At 34.1% G+C, this 19,739-nt stretch overlaps 3 protein-coding genes and 1 non-coding gene across 5 annotated transcripts; 2 read left to right on the forward strand and 2 right to left on the reverse strand.

Moving 5' to 3' along the window:
- Nucleotides 1-393: 393 nt before the first annotated feature.
- Nucleotides 394-4,965, forward strand: PXY (Leucine-rich repeat protein kinase family protein). Its single transcript, XM_022049981.2, has 2 exons — nt 394-3,349; nt 4,300-4,965. Exons 1-2 carry the CDS (start codon nt 577-579, stop codon nt 4,734-4,736), a joined length of 3,210 nt encoding a protein of 1,069 aa, XP_021905673.2. The 5' UTR covers nt 394-576; the 3' UTR covers nt 4,737-4,965.
- A 757-nt stretch (nt 4,966-5,722) lies between these two features.
- On the forward strand, nt 5,723-10,978 carry LOC110820523 (Polyketide cyclase / dehydrase and lipid transport protein). Of its 2 annotated transcripts, XM_022050010.2 has the most exons (6): nt 5,723-5,971; nt 6,801-6,868; nt 6,964-7,692; nt 8,381-8,576; nt 9,450-9,581; nt 10,494-10,978. In XM_022050010.2, the coding sequence occupies exons 3-6, from the start codon at nt 7,373-7,375 to the stop codon at nt 10,614-10,616; spliced, it is 771 nt and encodes a 256-aa protein (XP_021905702.2). In that variant the 5' UTR covers nt 5,723-5,971; nt 6,801-6,868; nt 6,964-7,372; the 3' UTR covers nt 10,617-10,978. The 2 variants fall into 2 exon arrangements, with proteins under 2 accessions (XP_021905702.2, XP_021905703.2); XM_022050011.2 differs by lacking the exon at nt 6,801-6,868.
- Nucleotides 10,979-15,498: 4,520 nt separating this feature from the next.
- Nucleotides 15,499-15,581, reverse strand: TRNAL-UAA (transfer RNA leucine (anticodon UAA)). The gene has a single exon. It is a non-coding gene; the product is annotated as a tRNA-Leu (tRNA).
- Nucleotides 15,582-16,168: 587 nt separating this feature from the next.
- Nucleotides 16,169-17,928, reverse strand: QWRF7 (QWRF motif protein (DUF566)). The gene is made up of 5 exons (XM_088211613.1): nt 17,281-17,928; nt 16,969-17,160; nt 16,774-16,866; nt 16,515-16,622; nt 16,169-16,216 (listed from the first exon to the last, which is right to left on the reverse strand). Exons 1-5 carry the CDS (start codon nt 17,926-17,928, stop codon nt 16,169-16,171), a joined length of 1,089 nt encoding a protein of 362 aa, XP_088067739.1.
- Between the last annotated feature and the right edge of the window lie 1,811 nt (nt 17,929-19,739).

Below are 19,739 nucleotides of genomic sequence, written 5' to 3' on the forward strand. Positions count from 1 at the left end.
TGTGTCAAAATTTATAGTTGAAAAAGTAGTCGTATTAATTAATTAATTAATTTTTTTTTAAAAAATAGAATTATCTAATTTGTGATGGGTATTAAGTAATTTAAGAACGTATCGTATCCTAAAATAAAAAGGTGACAAAATAAAAATAAAAATAAAAATAAATTCAAAATATAAATGGTGGGAAGTGGGAAATGACTTTCTTGGATCCTGTGAGAGACAATACCTGTTAACATGTATTTTAATCAATTTGTTACCCCAAAAAAGATGAAGGAAACAGAATGATGAAAGATAAAGAAATACATTTCTTAAAGAAGGAAAGAAAATAATAATAATAATAATAAAAAGAAAAAGGATATATAGGATTTCTAAGCAGCAAGAAGAATAAGAAGAATAAGAAGAAGAAGAAGACGAAGAAGAAGAAGAAGAAGACGAAGAAGAAGAAGAAGAAGAAGTTTCAGTGTTTTCAAGTTTTTCTTTCTTTCTTCCACCACCAAAATTAAAACCAGAAAGGAAAAATATAAATAAAAAAAAAAAAAAGAAAAAAGAAAAGTTAAGGAGAAAATAATCATCATCATCATGAAACACCCTCTGCACCCTGCACTCTCTAAAACCTTTTCTCTCCTCCATCAAAACCTCCCTTCCCTTAAATCTACGTCTCTCACCTCCATTTACCCCTTCATCCCTCATCCCCACATTTCCATCACCATGAAACCTCCTTTTCTTTTCTTTCTAACATTCTCTTTCTTATCCTTTCTTCTCTCTGTTACCTCCCAGTCTCCTCCCCAATTACTCTCTCTTCTCTCCCTCAAATCCTCTCTTTTAGACCCTCTCTCCACACTCCATGACTGGCTCCTCCCCGACCCAAACTCTCAATACCCTGTCTGGTGTTCCTGGTCTGGAGTCCAGTGTAACCCCAAAACCAATCAAATTACGTCCCTTGACCTCTCTCGCCGCAATCTTTCTGGCTTTATTCCTCCTGAAATCCGATACTTAACGACCTTGGAAGAGTTGGATTTAAGTGACAATTCATTTGATGGGCCTCTGCAGCCTGCCATCTTTGAGCTCACTCAGCTTAGGACTCTTGACATTAGCCACAATTCCTTCAATTCTACTTTTCCTCCCGGCATATCAAAGCTCAGGTTCTTGACGATCTTCAATGCGTACAGCAACAATTTCAAAGGCCCGTTACCGCAAGAATTCATCCGCCTCAGCTTCCTCGAACAGCTCAACCTCGGAGGAAGCTACTTCGAAGGACCCATTCCCGTCGGTTATGGAAGTTTCCCGAGATTGAAGTTTCTGCACTTGGCCGGTAATTCACTTGAAGGACCTGTACCCGCCCAGTTAGGATTCTTGACACAGTTGGAGCGCATAGAGATTGGATACAACAAATTCTCCGGCAACCTACCAGTACAAATCTCATTGCTCTCGAATCTCAACTACTTAGACATCTCATCTTCTAATCTCTCTGGTTCTCTCACGCCGGAGCTGGGCAACCTAACCAAGTTGGAAGCCCTGTATCTGTTCAAGAACAATTTCTCCGGTGAAATTCCTGTGAGTTACACCAACCTAAAAGCTCTCCAGTACCTAGATTTATCTGATAATCAGCTTTCAGGGACAATCCCAGAAGGAATATCCTTACTAAAAGAGCTCACGTGGCTGAGCTTGATAGGCAACAAGCTCACCGGAACCATACCAGAAGGAATCGGTGACTTGCCAAACCTCACCACTCTGTCTCTCTGGAACAACAACCTTACGGGAATCCTCCCAAAGAAGCTGGGTTTAAATGGGAACTTGTTGTCGTTGGATGTGTCGACGAACTCGCTCACGGGTCCAATCCCGCCAAGTCTTTGCCATGGAAATAAGCTTTTCAAGCTCATTCTCTTCTCCAACAAGTTCACGGACCAGCTTCCAAAAAATCTAATCAACTGCACATCATTGTCGAGGTTTCGAATCCAGAACAACAATCTAAACGGCAGCATCCCGTACGGCTTCGGCCGGTTACGCAACCTAACCTTCGTCGATTTCAGCGACAACAACTTCAATGGCGAAATCCCTTCTGATATCGGAAACGCGCCGGTGCTTCAGTTCCTCAATATTTCCCAGAACTCATTCAACTCCTCATTGCCTTCTAACATATGGGAAGCCCCCAGTCTGCAGATTTTCTCAGCCAGTTCTAGCAACTTGTCTGGGAAAATCCCGGATTTTATCGGGTGTAGAAACTTGTACAAGATCGAATTGCAAGACAACAACCTAAACGGCAGCGTTCCATGGGATGTCGGCCATTGTGAGAAGCTGCTCTGTCTAAATCTCAGCCGGAACTCCCTCACCGGCATAATTCCCTGGGAGATATCAACGCTTCCTTCCATCACAGCCGTTGATCTCTCCCGCAACTTCCTCACCGGTTCAATCCCCTCCAACTTTGGCAACTGCAGCACGCTCGAAATTTTCAACGTATCCTACAATTTACTGACCGGACCAATTCCCGCCTCCGGTTCAATATTCCCGAACCTGCATCCATCTTCGTTTTCAGGAAACGAAGGGCTCTGCGGCGGGATATTATCGAAGCCGTGTCCGGCAGATAGCCTCGCCGCCGGGGAAGTCGAGGTCCGCGGCCATCACCAGCAACCAAAGAAGACAGCCGGAGCCATCGTCTGGATAATGGCGGCCGCTTTTGGTATCGGCCTTTTTGTACTCGTGGCTGGGACCCGGTGCTTCCACGCGAATTACAGCCGTCGATTTAGCGAGGAGCGGGAAATCGGACCGTGGAAATTAACCGCTTTCCAGCGGTTAAATTTCACGGCTGATGATGTTCTGGAGTGTCTTTCCATGAGCGATAAGATAATAGGAATGGGGTCCACAGGAACAGTGTACAAAGCGGAAATGCCAGGTGGCGAAATCATAGCGGTGAAGAAACTGTGGGGTAAACACAAGGATAGTAACATCAGACGGCGGAGAGGGGTTCTAGCGGAGGTGGAGGTGTTGGGTAATGTCAGACACCGTAACATAGTGAGATTGTTAGGGTGCTGCAGCAACAGGGATTTCACGATGCTGCTGTACGAGTACATGCCAAATGGGAATTTGGATGATCTGCTGCACGGCAAGAATAAGGGGGAGAACTTAGTAGCGGACTGGGTGACCCGATACAAGATCGCTCTCGGCGTCGCTCAGGGTATTTGCTATCTTCACCACGACTGTGACCCGGTTATCGTTCACCGGGATCTGAAACCGAGTAACATATTATTGGACGGTGAGATGGAGGCCAGAGTGGCAGATTTTGGAGTGGCCAAGTTGATCCAGAGCGATGAGTCAATGTCTGTGATTGCTGGATCCTACGGCTACATCGCTCCAGGTGCGTCATCTTAATTTTGTTTTTGTTTTTGTTTTTTTTTATTTAAATTAAATTAAATTATTTGCATTAAGAGAAGCCGAACATGTTCTCACTGATCAACATAATCAATTATTAATAATCATTGATTTGTATTTTTTATTTTTACTTGAAAGCTAATTATTTATCCAATATGAATAATTAATGATTAATTAGCATAATTTAAGATTAATCTCCTGATGAGTGGTCGTATTAAACGTGACCGATGTAAAATCTATTACAAATAAACAAATGATTGAAGTGGGTTCCAAAAAGTGAAGAATGTCCCCTCTTTCTATAATAATATAATATATATATATATATTTAAAAAAAAGAAAAAAAAAATTTACCTCCATGATTATCTTCAATGTATCTGCTTTGATCTACTTTATATCACCAGTTATGACTGTTTTTTGTTTACACTAGGAATCTGTGATGATGTTTTCTTTATCTTTTAACAGAAAAAAGAAGACATGGCTACTTTTTTTTTTTTTAATTATTTTTTTTCTTTTTAAGCTTGTTGTGTTTATTGAATTAAATGTTTTTATTTTTTTTTTATATATATATAAAAAAACTAAATGGTTATTTGTAAGAACCATAAGTTTGCAGTTTTTCATCTTTTGGTGCGGGGTATTTTGGGTAATTCACATCCAATACCTCGCGCGTGAAAGGCGTTGCTTTTTTTCTCTTTTAATTCTTCTTTATTTATTTTTAATTTTTAATTTTTTTTTTGCAAGATCTAACGAATTAAGTGGGTCCTACCAAAATCAAGAATTTCCTGGATTTGATAGTTTGATTTTTCTCAAATCCACGGAATGAAGCATTAGATGTTGACCTTTACCCTCATCTTTTTTTTTTTTTTTTGTTTCTCTTAAAGTTTTAGTGATACGGGCAGTACTGGATTACAAATTTTTTTACAATGTTTGGTTTTGCAGAGTATGCTTACACCCTCCAAGTCGACGAAAAGAGCGATATTTACAGCTTCGGAGTTGTTCTAATGGAGATTATAAGCGGGAAAAGATCAGTAGACGCAGAATTTGGCGATGGCAACAGCATTGTCGATTGGGTAAGGTCTAAGATCAAAACTAAAAATGGAATTATTGATATTTTAGACAAGAATGCGGGTGCCTCGTGTTCGTCGGTGAGAGAAGAGATGATGCAAATGTTGCGGATTGCATTGTTATGCACTAGTCGGAATCCGGCAGACCGACCTTCGATGAGGGATGTGGTGTTGATGATGCAAGAGGCTAAACCGAAGAGGAAATTGGCAGGGAGTGTAGTAAGTAATGGTAATAGTATTAGTGTGGTTGGTGTTGAGAATGGTTGTGATCATGCTAGTAATTTAGCACAGAAGGCTACAGTGGAATGTTAATATAATTCATTTTACTGCTTTCTTTTTTTAGATTTTAATTCAAAAATCTTTTGGTCTGTTTTTTGGGTTTTTTTTTATTTTAATTTTTTTGTAAAAGAAATTAAATGGGGGAATTGGTATAGGAAGTGATTTTCTTCTATTTCGGTTGAATGCTAAGGTATTCTCTCTTGTTCTATTTGAATCCTAATTTATATGTAAATACACTAAAACAGTTACTCACTGTTACTTAGCAGATTTTCTTTACCTTTCTTCATAAAATAATATTATATAAAAAATTAGTTGAAATAATCTTTAAAAAATTATTTTATAAAATAAAAATTCCTTATAAAAAAAAAACAAATAATTAAAACACCATGTTAGTAATAATTAAACCCAATTTAATGTCTTAATTACAACATTATTATTGAGAGCTACTTGGTTAGTAAAATTCATAAACTTTTTTTTTTTTTTAAATCAAAGATCCGGTAAAAATTTTATTTATATTACCAATTACCATAAATAATTACATTATTCTAACATCGATCAATCATAAAAAAAGGTCGTTAACCCACAAAAATTTCAAGATCTAATTTATACACACGTTAAGATGTTAGTTGACTAACCAAGAATCGTAACAGTTAACTTTCTTCCCCACTTTGCATTCTAATATGATTGATACGAACCATTCTTGCATTAACGTAATTTGTAAATAAACTTCTGTAGTTTCAATAAGAAAATAATGATTTATTCAAACATTTTTCGAGGATAAATATCAGTGAACTAGCAAAATGATAAACGTAAATTATTATAACCAAAGTTAAAAAAAATTACTTACACTTAAACAAATTAACATTTATTTAAGATTTACCGTCAGTAAACAAAAGCAACATTTGATTGAAGCCATGAGGTGCGGGGGTGACGTCAAACTAAAATATGAGTTACTTAAATTGTACGTCAGTAGATTTAGGTTCTTTTTAACGGTTGAGATTTGTTGTTGTTGATCTAATGGCTTGAATTTTCGGTGGCATGATTCCGTGCCGCCGCCTTCCGTTTCCTTTCTTTATCTTCTGTTTTGTCTTCCTTGTACTTTGAAGACAACGGCTGAACCATCCTTTAAACCTAGTCTCGATCGTCTATCGCCCAACGCAGGGAACGATTTACGATCGTCCTCTGATCTTAAAACGAGTTCGCAGCAGCAAGAGCCATTTATCGAATTACTTCACTGGATTTTGAGCAGCAACGGATCTGGCTGCAAGGTATGTGCACGTGTCTGACTTTTTTTTTTTTTTTTTAATTTTTTCCAATTCATTTTTCATTATATGGATATACAATTTTCTATGTTTCTGATATGGAAGATTAGTCATCAAGTAAGACATTTTTGTTCTCAATTGGATATGAGATGGTGATTTTGGTTAGTTCTTGTTGTTAAGTAGGATTAGGCCATGCCTCGTTATCTTTGGTTTTTCATATTATGTCGTTGTCAATGTAAACTTCTTCCTCCATATTTTTCCTAAGTAAAACACAGATTTCTTCTCTCGTCTTTGTTACTTTGGTTGAGTTTAGGAAATACGGTTGTGGTTATTTCATATGAAGCAATACGCTTTATGTTCCGGCTGTTTCTGTTTGAAATTGGCAGAGAACCTTCAAGATCTGCTGCGTTTATTTCTAATCGGAATAGAAGCTTAGGATAGATATAAACACTTTTAAGTTCCGATACCTTCTTTATTTTAGATTGGGAGAGAAGCATTGGGGATCGGGACACAACCTTCATGTCCCGGTTGTATTAATTTGAGATCGGAAGAGAATGGCAGATATGGACTGATATTCTTTGATTTTCTTATGGATAGGATTCAATATGAAATATGATTCCATATATATGTATGTATTGTTTTCGCGAACATATCACCACCATCATGTCTTTTAACCTCATAAATTCCACGTTTTGTATTTCGCTTAAACTATTTTTGAGAAAGAAACAAGAATTTCTAATTTTTGTATGGTTTGCGGAGTGGTTTTATATGTACCAACTGAGTCCTTTTTTTTCCCCTTGAAAAGTTATCGGTAAAACTTTATTATTGGATGCAGATTTACCAAACTAAACATCATTTCTCACCAGATCTTCAAGCCATTCATTGTTAATGGCAGAGGCACTGGTAATTTGCAGGCTCATATTTCTGTTGCTAAACTCTGAAATTGTTCCTTTCCTACATCTCACATTTTTGGGGTCAATTTGCCTTTTTCTTTGCAGATTTTACGAGTTAATGATCTGTTGATTTGGAGTTAGTCTACTATGTCCAAGTATTGATTTTATCTGCGGCCGAATCAGCACTTCCCTGGCGATGAAGTTTCCATGTCTTAGATAAGAGGGCTGGTAAAGTGCCTCATCTCTTATTCCTTTTCCTTTCTGGCGAGGAAAAAAGAATAAAAGAAGAAAAGAATTGGGAGAAGAAAATATTTGGCACCCCTTGTCCTGACAAATAATTGCTGAAGATTTTAAGGGTGTGCATGCCTCGCTTGTTTTCAAATTAACCATCTAGGTTTTCTGTCCTCATCATTTCTTGATCTTCAAATCCTCAAGTAAGCTTAGTTTAGCTCCTCCAGTCTTTGTACTCTAACAAGGCAATACCAATTTCAGAGTCACCTATTTTAAAATATTTATGGTGCCCCCATTCTTTTTGAGCTCTAGAGCTGTAAGTTTTTTGATGTCACAAAGAGGTGGTACCAGGCATTTGATTAGGAATGCCAAGAAAAATCAACAGTTGAGTAAATTTGATCAGGCCTGTCGGCTTACTACCATTGCCGGCATTGAGATACCTTCAATGCAAAATTTAATTGATCCACAAAAGGACGATGTTAATTTTCCTTTAGGACGTTTACTGCATAACCATATGGTTCAAAGGAGGAGATTTCTTGGCTGTGGAGATGGGGAAGAAGAGGGTGTTTTGTCAAAAGTTTACGAGGAAAGATGTGTCTTAGGGTAAGTTTTCTCTAAAATAGTCTTTTGATTGTTTGTTTGCTTTTTTTTTTTTTTTGTAATCTTAAATATGCAGTTTTTTCCCTTGTTTTGTGCCCTTTTGGTATTATTCCTGGTAATAGCATTTCAGAACTGCAAGCTTGCACACATAAGTTAATGTGTCTAGTTTGTTCTATGTTTTACTAATATGATTAATGAATGTATCGTAGGCATTCTAGACAACCTCTTGATTGATATATGTTACTTTGGGTCCATATCATGGACATGAGTCCAATTTCTAGAATGTTTTAGGGTAACTGATATATGCTATGCCACACATGCTCTTAGAGAAACAACAAACATTTTTTGAATGCCTTTTGGCTTTTTCAAATGTATCACTTGATGAAAACTCTGTTATCAATGCCCAAGTGCCACATTTCTATTATAGCCGTCCAAATCTTTTCATGGTTTATTGATTGGTCATTCTGCACCTAATGCAATTGTTTTTTTCTTAAATTTTTGTGATTCTTACTTTACTGCTTCAGTTTTAATTTATCTCCAGTATCTGAAACTGACTGGTAAATAGGCGGAAATTCCTTCTCTGGGAGGAAGTTAAGAAAACAAATTTCTGATATGCTTATCTCAAGTTTCTGTTCTCTTTCTCACTTTTCCATTGAGGAAATAAGAAGCTAATATGGCTTTGGTGTACCAGGTATTCTCCAGAACAATTATTTGATGTGGTTGCAGCAGTTGACTTGTATCATGGATTTGTCCCATGGTGTCAGAGGTCTGATATAGTTAAACATTATCCTGATGGATCATTTGATGCGGAGCTGGAAATTGGTTTTAAATTTCTTGTTGAGAGTTATGTTTCCCATGTAGAACTAAACAGACCGAAGTCAGTAAAGGTACTCATCAAATACTCCACAGATCTTTGAATCAGTATGTATCTTTGTTAACTGCTTTTCAGTACATATATATACATTTTTGTGAAGCACATAAACTATAAGTTTACTACAAGGAGTATACTTTCTTGATATTTCAAAATGACCAAATTATCTGTATCCTTAAAAAATTGAGTGTCAGTTACCAAAAGAGTCAATCTTGAATATGCCTATCACAGTTGTGACATAGAAAAAGGGAGAGTATGATGACCCCATGGCGTTTCAAAGGGTTCCTTTTTCTTTTTGGTATGGATTTCGATTTTATGTGCATAATTTGTGTGAGCATTGAACAAGCAATGCAACTGTCAATTCTGGGATTATATAGGTGGAAGATTCAGATGTCTAAAAAATTCAGATGTTTAAATGATTAGGTAGTGTAGTGTACTCCTAGATTTGGTGATTTTGTGATTTAGTAGGGTATATCCTTGATTTGGGTGATTCTATGAGTCAGAGTATCTAGCATTGTTGCCCAAACTTTTATATTGAAGTCTGTGAATAAAGGCTTACAATTAGCTTGTTTGGTTTGGCAGAGTTGGATGTCTTCAATGTGTGTTCTGGTCTCTGAAGAGAAAATCTCTTTATTCAACTAAAGCTACAGATAACAGTCCTAAAAGAGCACCTTATTCAGCAAAAAGTCACTAATAGCTGATCAATGAGAAAGTTAACTATAAATTCTGTAAACCTATAAGCAAAGTTTGAGCGGTTTTGTTTTGTTCAAAGTATACCATGATTTGTTTGTATTAGTTGGATAAAAGATGGGTATTTGGGTTATTGGCTTTCACTGTACATGTCTACTAATAAAGTCATTGATGATGATTTTTTCTGTTATCTTTTCAGACGACCGTATCAGAAAGTACCCTTTTTGACCATTTAATAAACATTTGGGAATTTAATCCTGGCCCAGTTCCTGGTACTTGCAGCCTCTACTTTCTGGTAGATTTTAAGTTCCAGTCACCGCTTTACCGACAGGTAATGATCTTGTAGCTTGTATGCGTATGGTTCCAGTAACTCAGTCAGTTTTTCAATATTGTGTTTCCATGGGTGAAAATGTTGTGCAAATGAATGTTTTCTTGACTTTATCAAGGGGATGAAATTTTCATTTTCTTGATGGCCTTTTTTTGACATTTGTAGTTTTTCTAAGAAATTGAACCGGAAGTTGCTATGCAAAAACTTCTCTGAACACTTAATATAATACATACAAAGGAAACTTGTTAGGAAGAAACGTTGTCATCAGATCCCAGTCAAGATTTTTCATAAACGTCTTCATTTGATTGCTTGCAAGCATTAGAAATTACTCAAAGTAAACACTTCTTTTTTTCCTTGTAATTAATGCTGTACCACCAGCAGGACCATCATTTGACCATCTTCAGTCTTCCCTAAAATTACTGGTGCAGGTATATCATATTTTATGTTTTCCTTCTCTAGATCTTAGTACTCTAACTTCATCACAGTTGTCCTCATTAGCATGCTTTCTTACCAAAGGGCTATGTGGGATAAATCTTCCCTGTTAGTTTGCAAATTTCATAGGAGAATTAAGGGTTTCCTTTGCTTAACCTTGCTGCTTCTAATTCTATGGTCACAGTTCTTTTCACTCTTCTACCTTTTCCGTGATGGAACTTAGGTTCTAAAATTACATGCTGTTAATTATATGTATTTTTTTTCTGTTTGTTTGTTGGTTGCCTTTTCTTTTTTCTTGTGGAAGGTATTTTTATCCAGTCATGCCCTGTGGTTGTCATTTGTAGCTGGAAGCTTGGAACCTACATTTAACCTTAGTTAGCATTTACATTTATATGGTACTACATATGGATAAAATAGAGAAGCACGAAGATACACTTGGTTTGGTTAGAGTGCAGATTGAAGCATAATTTTGTTGGTTGGCAGGTTGCATCAATCTTCTTTAAGGAGGTTGTGTCTCGACTGGTTGGGTCATTCAGTGAACGGTGCAGATTGGTATATGGGCCAGGGATCCAAGTCCTTGAAAACTCTATTGAACAAAGGGCTTGAAGAATTTTTTCAATTAACCGATACAATGATGAGTAGGATGTGAATGATTTCGCCAAGCGCTCACCCCCCCCCCCCCCCCCCCCCCCCACCCGGCAGTTTTGTTTTTGTAATCGCTGGCAGGCCCATTGATCTTTTCTTTTTTTTTTTTTTGGTAGCCAATTGAAATCCTGACATTCCTTTTTCTGTTGTTTGTCATAATATTTTGATTATTGCAGATTCATTACTGTAAAATTTTACCCTAGTTATGGATAAGGGAAAAAAAACCAAATTCTGCCATACTACTACACTAGTTAATAAATAATTTATGGAAAAGAAACTTGCTCAGCAAGTGAAACCCTATGAGAGATCGACACATAGAAAAACCTTTTGTTGACATTTAATTAATTTGATATCATATTATTTCTTCGAACAGATTTTATCTTTTTCTTCGGCTTAAACTACAACATTCTGAGCCTGCAATTTAGGTTCAAGGTGCCAAAATGTATTTTAAATAATAATTATAAAAATTGTTAATTTTAATTTTTTTAGATTTTTTAAAAATATGTATTTTAAATAAATTTAAAAATAATTTAAAAAAAAATGAACTAAACTAAAAATAAGGAATGATTTATTTGAAATGAAATTTTGAAAATTAGAGCTGAAGTACAAAAATGGAAAAAACGACAATGTAGGATAGTTACGTCAGCAGCACAGTTAGTTGTCATGTGCTACGTGGCAGACACGCCAACACGCGTTCCACGTGAGAGGTCACACAGACAATCTGCGTGCCAATTGATCTAACGGCTCGGATTCATTCCTGCTCGCATAAATGACCTAGATCCATTTTTCCATTAGGTGCCATCGAATGATTTACATACCTCCATTCGGACGACCCTAATTTGCTTCCTAAATAGGTGAGATCTGACTGTGGAGATCGGCCCACGCAGGCTCGAACAGAAGGCCCAGATTGAGAGAAGAAGAATATTTGAACTCATCTTCTATCGAAATCCTAACCTTAGTCGCACCCCAATTCATCGGAGAAGAAGAAGAAAGGCGGCCGGAAGAGAAGTCGGCCACCGTCGCCGCCGCACTAAAGACCTAAATCAATACCGGTAAGTGAAAATTTTATCTCGTTCATTTCATTTTTCCATTCTAAATTACCCGAAATCCTTTTCGATGCAGAAAAACCTGAGGAAAAGCCAAAACCGGAAGGCGGAGCTCGGCTGAGCCACTGCACCCGAATGAAAAACTACTCAGGTGAGCCCAAACCATTTTCTCGTTTCTCGACCCTAAACTATCTAACATGTTTTTGGTGCAGGGTAACCGAAGGAAAGTCGTGACCGCGAGGAAGAAGCAGCGGAGCTGCCGCACCGAGAAACCAAAACCATCGGTAAGTTTCGATTTTCCTCATTTTTCTACCAACAAAAGCCATCTAACCTCGAATTGTGCAAGTTTTCACCCAGAACCGACCAAAACCTGCCTGACCGAGAGGAAGAGCCACTGTAAAAGGCAGAATCGGTGGCGGAGCACAATAGCGCCGTTGTGCCGGAACCCTAAACCGACCCTCGGGGAGAATTTTGACCCTTATTTTCCTTTTTTTGCATATTTCCATAATATTTGACGTTAGTTTTGATTTTAATAGAAAAATTCAAAAAAATTCAGGAATCGGGAACCGCTAAGAAGTGTAGTGAAAAAGGCAATGTTCCAGACATCGGCTCGAGATAAGAATCTCTCATCCTTTCTCCCGTTACGAGTAAATTAAAGTTAGATTAAAAATAAACGAAAAATTATAAATATTTGGCGACCCTTGATTAATTAAATATAGATCACCGATGGAGCCAGTAACCGGTCAGTGTATAATTGTCCCTAACTTATCTGTGTTGTCTATTTGTTGTTATATTACCTTAATCGCCTATTGTTACTTCATGTACTTTAATATATTGATTTTAATTATTTTTCTTGTCTATTTAGTCTACTTAAATTGTTTTTATCTTTATTCCGTTTTATTAGTTTGCAACGAATGTCTTAATTACGTTTTATTGAATCATTGAGTCTTAATTTGTATCAATCATTAAATGATCGTTCCATTTTCCTGTAATTGAAAAATGTGAGTTTTGCACGTATTTGCTGACTAGATAGTAATAGAAACTTATATATGTAAGTAATGTTGTTAAATTTAAGGACTTATCGTGTGTTATGGAAAAGGGTGTACGAACCTGGTATACAGGGTAAATCCTACCGTAAATGTTACTCTCAGTCGAACGAAGATGAAAAATCCCATACCGGAAAGGGTTGGAAATTTTTTTGATTACACTCATTACCGGACGGAGTAGTGAGACGGTGGCGTGTTTAGCAGCTATTATCGGACGGGGTATGAAAAAAACCAATTGATTCATTGAACGGATATTTGGTCCACTTATGGTGGGAACCCCTATGGACCCTCCTGCGACACCAATAAGTAAGTAAAAATAGCGAAGGTTAATTACCGTTAGTTTTTTAGAATGCTTAATGCGAATTATTATTCTGATTTTTTTCTCCATAAATAGCATCTGAGAACTTACAGGTGAGTAAAGAATTAATGTTTTCAATTAAATGAATTTACTTAAGAAATAAAAATGAGTTCCATTAGTTGTTTTACGATTTCTACAAGCCTTTAATTTTCCGTATCAGCGACAAAGTGTTGATATTCTTACTGAGGTAGTGTAGCTCACCCCTTTATTATTAACCATTTCAGATCATGATGATTAAGATTTGGATCCTGAACAACAAGAAAACTAGCTAAAAGATTGTCTCCCATTTTTCCAATTGTGCAATGGAGGTTGATCATATAAGTTTTTCAAATTACACTTTTCTTTCTTTTATGTTCTTTAAAAGCATTCCCATAGCCTTATTAAGCGTTTCAATTAAATTGTATAAGGCACTTAACCCTAAATTCTAAACTGTTTCTGCAAATTAATAAATTTAAGTATTATTTTATTACCTACATTTTGAGCTTTTATAGTTGGTATCAGAGCACGTTCCTCAAAACCATTCCTTACACATAGGGTTAGAATAATTCAATGCAACCCAAATCTCAAACATTTGTTGTAAAATATAGGTACAAAAACATGAGGAGAGAAAGACCCCCGCTAAATCAAGCAACCCGGGAAGGATCACTTTGAGAGGATGTTGATCAGTTTTTCGAGATACTTGAGTGACTCATCTTTGCCCAGCAGGCCAGAGATGAGAGAAAGGAGTTGTCTGATCCCCCTCCACCATTGCCACAGTATGAGCTACCTCTACACCGACAGGATCCAGTACCACTACAGTACAATCCTACTCCCCTATAGTATCATCCGGCACCACCATAGTACAATCCAATGCCCCCGTCATACAATCAGGTGTTACCACAGAGCCACCCAGTTCCTCTCTAGCATAATCCAGTTCCCCTTCAGCAGGACTCAACTCCACCCATGATGGACCCGGACTATAATGAGAGGTACAAAAAACTTAATCCATCTACTTTTACAAGGACATCCACTTTTAAAAAAGTTGAATACTAGTTAGTAAAGATAGAGAAGGTCTTCGTGACCCTTAAAGTGGTTCTTGAACAGAAGGTTATTTTTGCTACTTACATGCTCGTAGGTGAGGTAGAATGTTGGTAGCAACTGAAGCAGGCTACTCTACCCACTCTAGTCACATGGGAACAGTTTTTAACAGTCTTCAATGCTGAGTACCTTCTAGAATACCTCTATCATCTAAAGGAGATAAAGTTTGCACACCTGGTTCAAGAAGATTTGTCAATATTAAAATATGCTCGAAAATTTCTGAAGTTAATAAAATACTTCTGCAAATTAATAAATTTCAGTATTATTTTATTACCTGCATTTTGTACTTTTAATAAACATATGGACAGTAACGTTTTGTTATAAATTATATGTAATCATTAAATAATAAAATATTTATATAGATTAGTAATCTATTATTTAATTTTATATCATACATTTTTGTTAAATATGGAAATTAATATTTTATTATAAGTTTATAGATGTTACTCATACAACATTTATTTAGATTAACCAAATTTTAGAATAAAAATATGCTGGCTGCGGGGTTCATTAATTTTATATCATAAATAATAAAATATTTTATAATATTTTCATTCATATTTTATTATAAATTTACATTAGATCACGAGTTATAATTTTAAAAATTAATTATATAATGCATAAATTTTAGTTAATTAAAAATTAAAATTTATTTTTGTATTTAAAATTTTTAAATAAATTATTATTATTATTGTATATATCGTCAAAATTGTTTTTATATTTAAAAATCTTAAATGTATAATTTATAATTAATTAAAATTTAATATATTTTTATATTTTAAAAATTTAAATAGATAATTATTATGTATGTTATAATATTAATTTTATTTTTAAAATTTAAAATTTAAATGAATAATATATAAAATTTTATTTTTATATAATACATATATATTTATGATTAATATTAATGTATTAATTTTATTTTTATTTCAAAAAAAGAAAATATTACATACTATTTTTTTACATTAATTATATGTATTGATATCAACATTAAATAATAATATATTTATTTAGTTATAATAATTTATGGACATCGAATTATAAAATTAAAAAAAAATATATTTTTAAATATAGACACATCAAACATTTTATCAAAAATATATATGTTAGAATTAAATTAAAATACATTTATTTAGATATGATTATTTATTAACATCACAAGCCCTAATTCCTATGGGACTAATAATTAAAAAAAAAAAAAAAAGAGTAATAACATCAAATTCTTAAATAAAAAATATTTTTGTTAAGAATGCACATGTTGATATTTTATTAGAACTGTATATTTTATTTGAATAAAATTAATTAACATTGAAAAATGCTGGCTATGGGGTTCGAACCCATGCGCACTTATGTGCAGAAGATCTTAAGTCTTCCCCCTTAACCTCTCGGGCAAACCAGCTTGCGATGTTTTGGTGCCTAAAAGTAGGCAATTCTTAAATGACGCACGGTTTAGTCTTTCAAATTTTTAGATGATCTGAAGAAAAAGATTAAAAATTTATGTCAATTTTACTATACGATATTCAAACTAAACCTCTTCCTGATAAATTATATTAAAAGAAATATTTAAATAAAAAATGTATTTTTTACTAAATATAATATTAATTATAAATAAGATAATTACATTCAGTTACTTATATCACATTTTATAATATATTAATATCACGTATAATTTTATTTTTAATATTATCACACTTAAAATTAAATTATATTTTTTGAGGAGAAGAAATCATAGCAACATTTTTTGTAAATTTGGTTTAGGTTAATTACACAAAGAGGTAGATTGTTTTTTAAATGAAAACACATTCATGTATGAGATCTGAATATACATATGGTTGTTGTTCTGTTGGTTTATCCAAATATTCTCTCTTTTTTGTGACTAAAATGTTAGGTCTGTCCCACTAAATATTATTGAATTAAATTTGTGATTCAATTCAATCAAAACATTATAAACATAAAAAAATTACATTTATCACTTCATCTCCTAACTTAAGCTGCTGCCTGGATGTGGTGCACTCTTAAACTATTCTCTTCTGCCTGTAAAAGTTTAATACTAACACATTAATTATAAAAAAAAAAAAAAAAAAAACAAATTTTTCTCAAAACCCAAAACTTGTCTTCTAAAAAGGAGAAAAATAAAAAATTCTTAAGTAGTAATTGAATAAAAATAATGAAATGAAATAAATCAGAAAGATTATATATATATATATATATATACACACACACGAGCACACAAATTCAGAATGAGTCATATATAATCATCGTTATGTTCTAAAAATGTAATTGAAATTATATTAAATATGGAATGAATGAAGAATTGGGTAGGAGTACTTGCCAGTAAGGAAGGAAGCCAAGCAATAGTATTCTCTACTTCCTCCATGCACTCTTCCTTCTGTTCTATCATGCTTGTCATCTCCGTAACTAGGTAAAGAATTTTTTCTACCTGATCAAATATAGCCATCGCAGAAAATTACTTCACATCAATATATATATATATATAAATGTTCACACGAACTAACGTATATATAAGTTTTTCTTCTTTTAAATATCTTCAAGAGTAAAACCAAAATGATAATTGAGAAGCATGCAATTACTTTTGAGAAGAATTTAGGAGTGATGATGGCTTGTATGCCGTCCATGATTCCCACTGCCATGCTCATGGCTTCGTTAATTGAATTCACATCTCCCTAGTAAATTAAACATTCATTCAAATGGGATTAGCTCAACGATAATAATTCCTCTAATTACAAAATTAATTATAATTAAGTTATATAAACTAATTAATTTACCTTGGCACCATTAAGTAGTGGCAATCTAACCGTGGAAACCAATAGTTTGCGGCTCATTCTGCTCAACGCTTCACAATTTTTCGCATCAATTTTCGACCATTGATTTAGCAGAGGCAGTTCCAACCTCAGAATTTCATATATCTTGATTTCTTGCTTCAGTTTTTCTAGTTGAATTCGTTTTTCTAAAATCAACTGTCTCAATTTCCAAATTCTTACCCATACCGCAAATAATTTACCCTGGAAGATTAATTATAAGTTTCCGTATACAAAAATAAATCTCTCCATATATTGCAGGAAATGTAAAAATATTACCTGTGCAGTGATGTTAATGGTGGACATCGTAGCTTCATTTCTAGCATTGATAAACCTCCATTGCAACAATCTGTTATGCAAAACCCTAAAACGATGATAATCCTCTTCTTCCACAGCTGAAACTTTCTTTTGCTTAAAATACTTGAGAACCCCACTTTTCCCACCAGCAGTTTTCGCCGTTTCCCTATCAGACACCGGCGGCGACTCAAACAAACTCGGTGAAGATCTTCCCGGCGATAACGCCCATGCAGAAGGAGACTTTGTGGGTGAATATTTTACCCCTTTTCTTCCGCTAGAATTTACACGGGAATTACTGCCACGCCCTGCACTTTTCAAGAATCTAATAAAGCCATTACTGTTTTTACAATTACTACTGCTCTGATCTTGATGGTCTAGGTCAGGCCGTCCGATCTTTTGGATTCTCGAAATGATGGAGGTTGTTGTGGAAGGGTCGATATTCTCTTCGTCTCTTTTGGTATTTGTTGATGATCTTGTGGTTGACTTTGACCTGTTGATGAACCTTTTGCTAGTATTGAAGCTGGAGTTGTTTTGATCTGGTGTAGAAATGGAGGGAGCTCCGCTTCGACAGCGGATTAGTCGTGGCGATGCAGCTGGCGGATGATGCTGCCGTGTGTGAGTGGTCTCCATCTAGGCCGATCGATCTGTTTGGTTGGTCAGATTTTTGGGATTTGACGACACAGACACACGCACAATATATACATATATGTATACGATGCAGACGTATGAAAATTATCTGAATTTGCTCGAGGTTTGTCATAGTTTTGGTCAAGGTGGTGATAAGTTGGGAGCACGTTGAAGAAGAAGAATTGTGCATATCAGTACTGGGGGAGTGGAAGTCATCCATGAATGTTTATGGGCATACTTTGAATCTAGTAATTTTTATAATTATAATAATATATGTATATATAGTAATTTAAATGTAAGACTACTGCGTATTAAGGGATATATTATAATTTGGTCAACTACAAACTGTACTAATAAATCTATAAATCATAAATATTATGTAAAGTGGTAGGCTGAATTAATTGAAAGAACGTTTATCAATCAAACTACAATAACACAATTTTTAGTAATATCATTTCAACTAGAATCATCAATAACTACTAAAAAAATCATTTATCTTTATATATATATATATATATATATATATATATATCGTACCCATGTCGAGACTTGTAAAATTTTATAGAAATATATATATACACACACACACACACACATTTGGTGAGGAAGCGAAGAGGGAAGAATGTCAATTGGGTTGGGTATAAAACAATCTTAATATTATTATTTTGGGCTTGTTGAGTAGCAAGCAATATAAGTATTTATGTTATTCTTGGACCATGTAAAGTCTACTTACAAAAGATTAATACTTGGCTTGTAGATTGATCTAATTACTAATTACCTATTTTAATACCTAAATGACTCTAATTAAAACTTAATCTTTGAACTGATTATTAAATTAATTTAATAGAAATTATGAACATTTTCACACACCAGAACTTTTCCTCTCTTCTATTTCTTACCAAGTTAATTAAATTTTATTTATAATATTTAATTATGACTTATAAGAAAAATTAAACTTAATTACATCATAACTATAATAGAAAGACAAAAATTAAGAAGCTTATAATAATCACGTTATAAATGCCTGGATATAACAAACTGCATGCACGTGTTAGATATTTCTTTGAATTAATATACAAAAATATATATTAGCATTTCCTTATAAATTTTGATAACATACAATAATGTGAAAATAATGTAACCTATGATTACCATATATTAAAATTTTAATAATTATTTAGTAAAATATTAATTTTATCTTTTTTAAATCTTACGAATTACTTGAATTTTTTTATTAGACCAGATTAAATTTTCACAAGTTATAATTTTAAAAATTAATTACACGATATAACAAAAATAGAAACTGTTCGGACTATTATTTATTTTTATTAGTAACTTATTAAAATTTTGAATTAAATAAAATTATATTATATTATATTTAATGAAAATGTAATGATATTATAATCTTATATATTATGTCACATGTTAATATATTTATTAGTTTAATTTATCAAACCTCACGTGGCAGATAATTTTTTTCTTTTTTACGTCAATCCAACGCATCAATTTGTTGTGACAATGCTCTCTCTCTCTGTTTTTCATTATTTTGGCACATATATGAATATATATATCCACACACGTATAAATATGCATATAGGATTATGATATAACGAGCACGAGAGATTACAAAGGTTTGCTCGTCCCAATTAAATTGAACTTTTTTAACCATTAATTCTAAATTAACTTGAGTTAATCCCCTGTAATTTTCAAAATAAATAAATAAATGAATGGGTTAAATTCATAATTAGCAGCTGTTGATTCAATCCAATTATATGCTTCTGATCTCAACAATTAAACATGTGACGGAATTGGAT

The sequence above is a fragment of the Carica papaya genome, chromosome 9 (genome assembly GCF_054855325.1).
Source record: "Carica papaya isolate Zhongbai chromosome 9, ASM5485532v1, whole genome shotgun sequence".
Taxonomy (NCBI): domain Eukaryota; kingdom Viridiplantae; phylum Streptophyta; class Magnoliopsida; order Brassicales; family Caricaceae; genus Carica; species Carica papaya.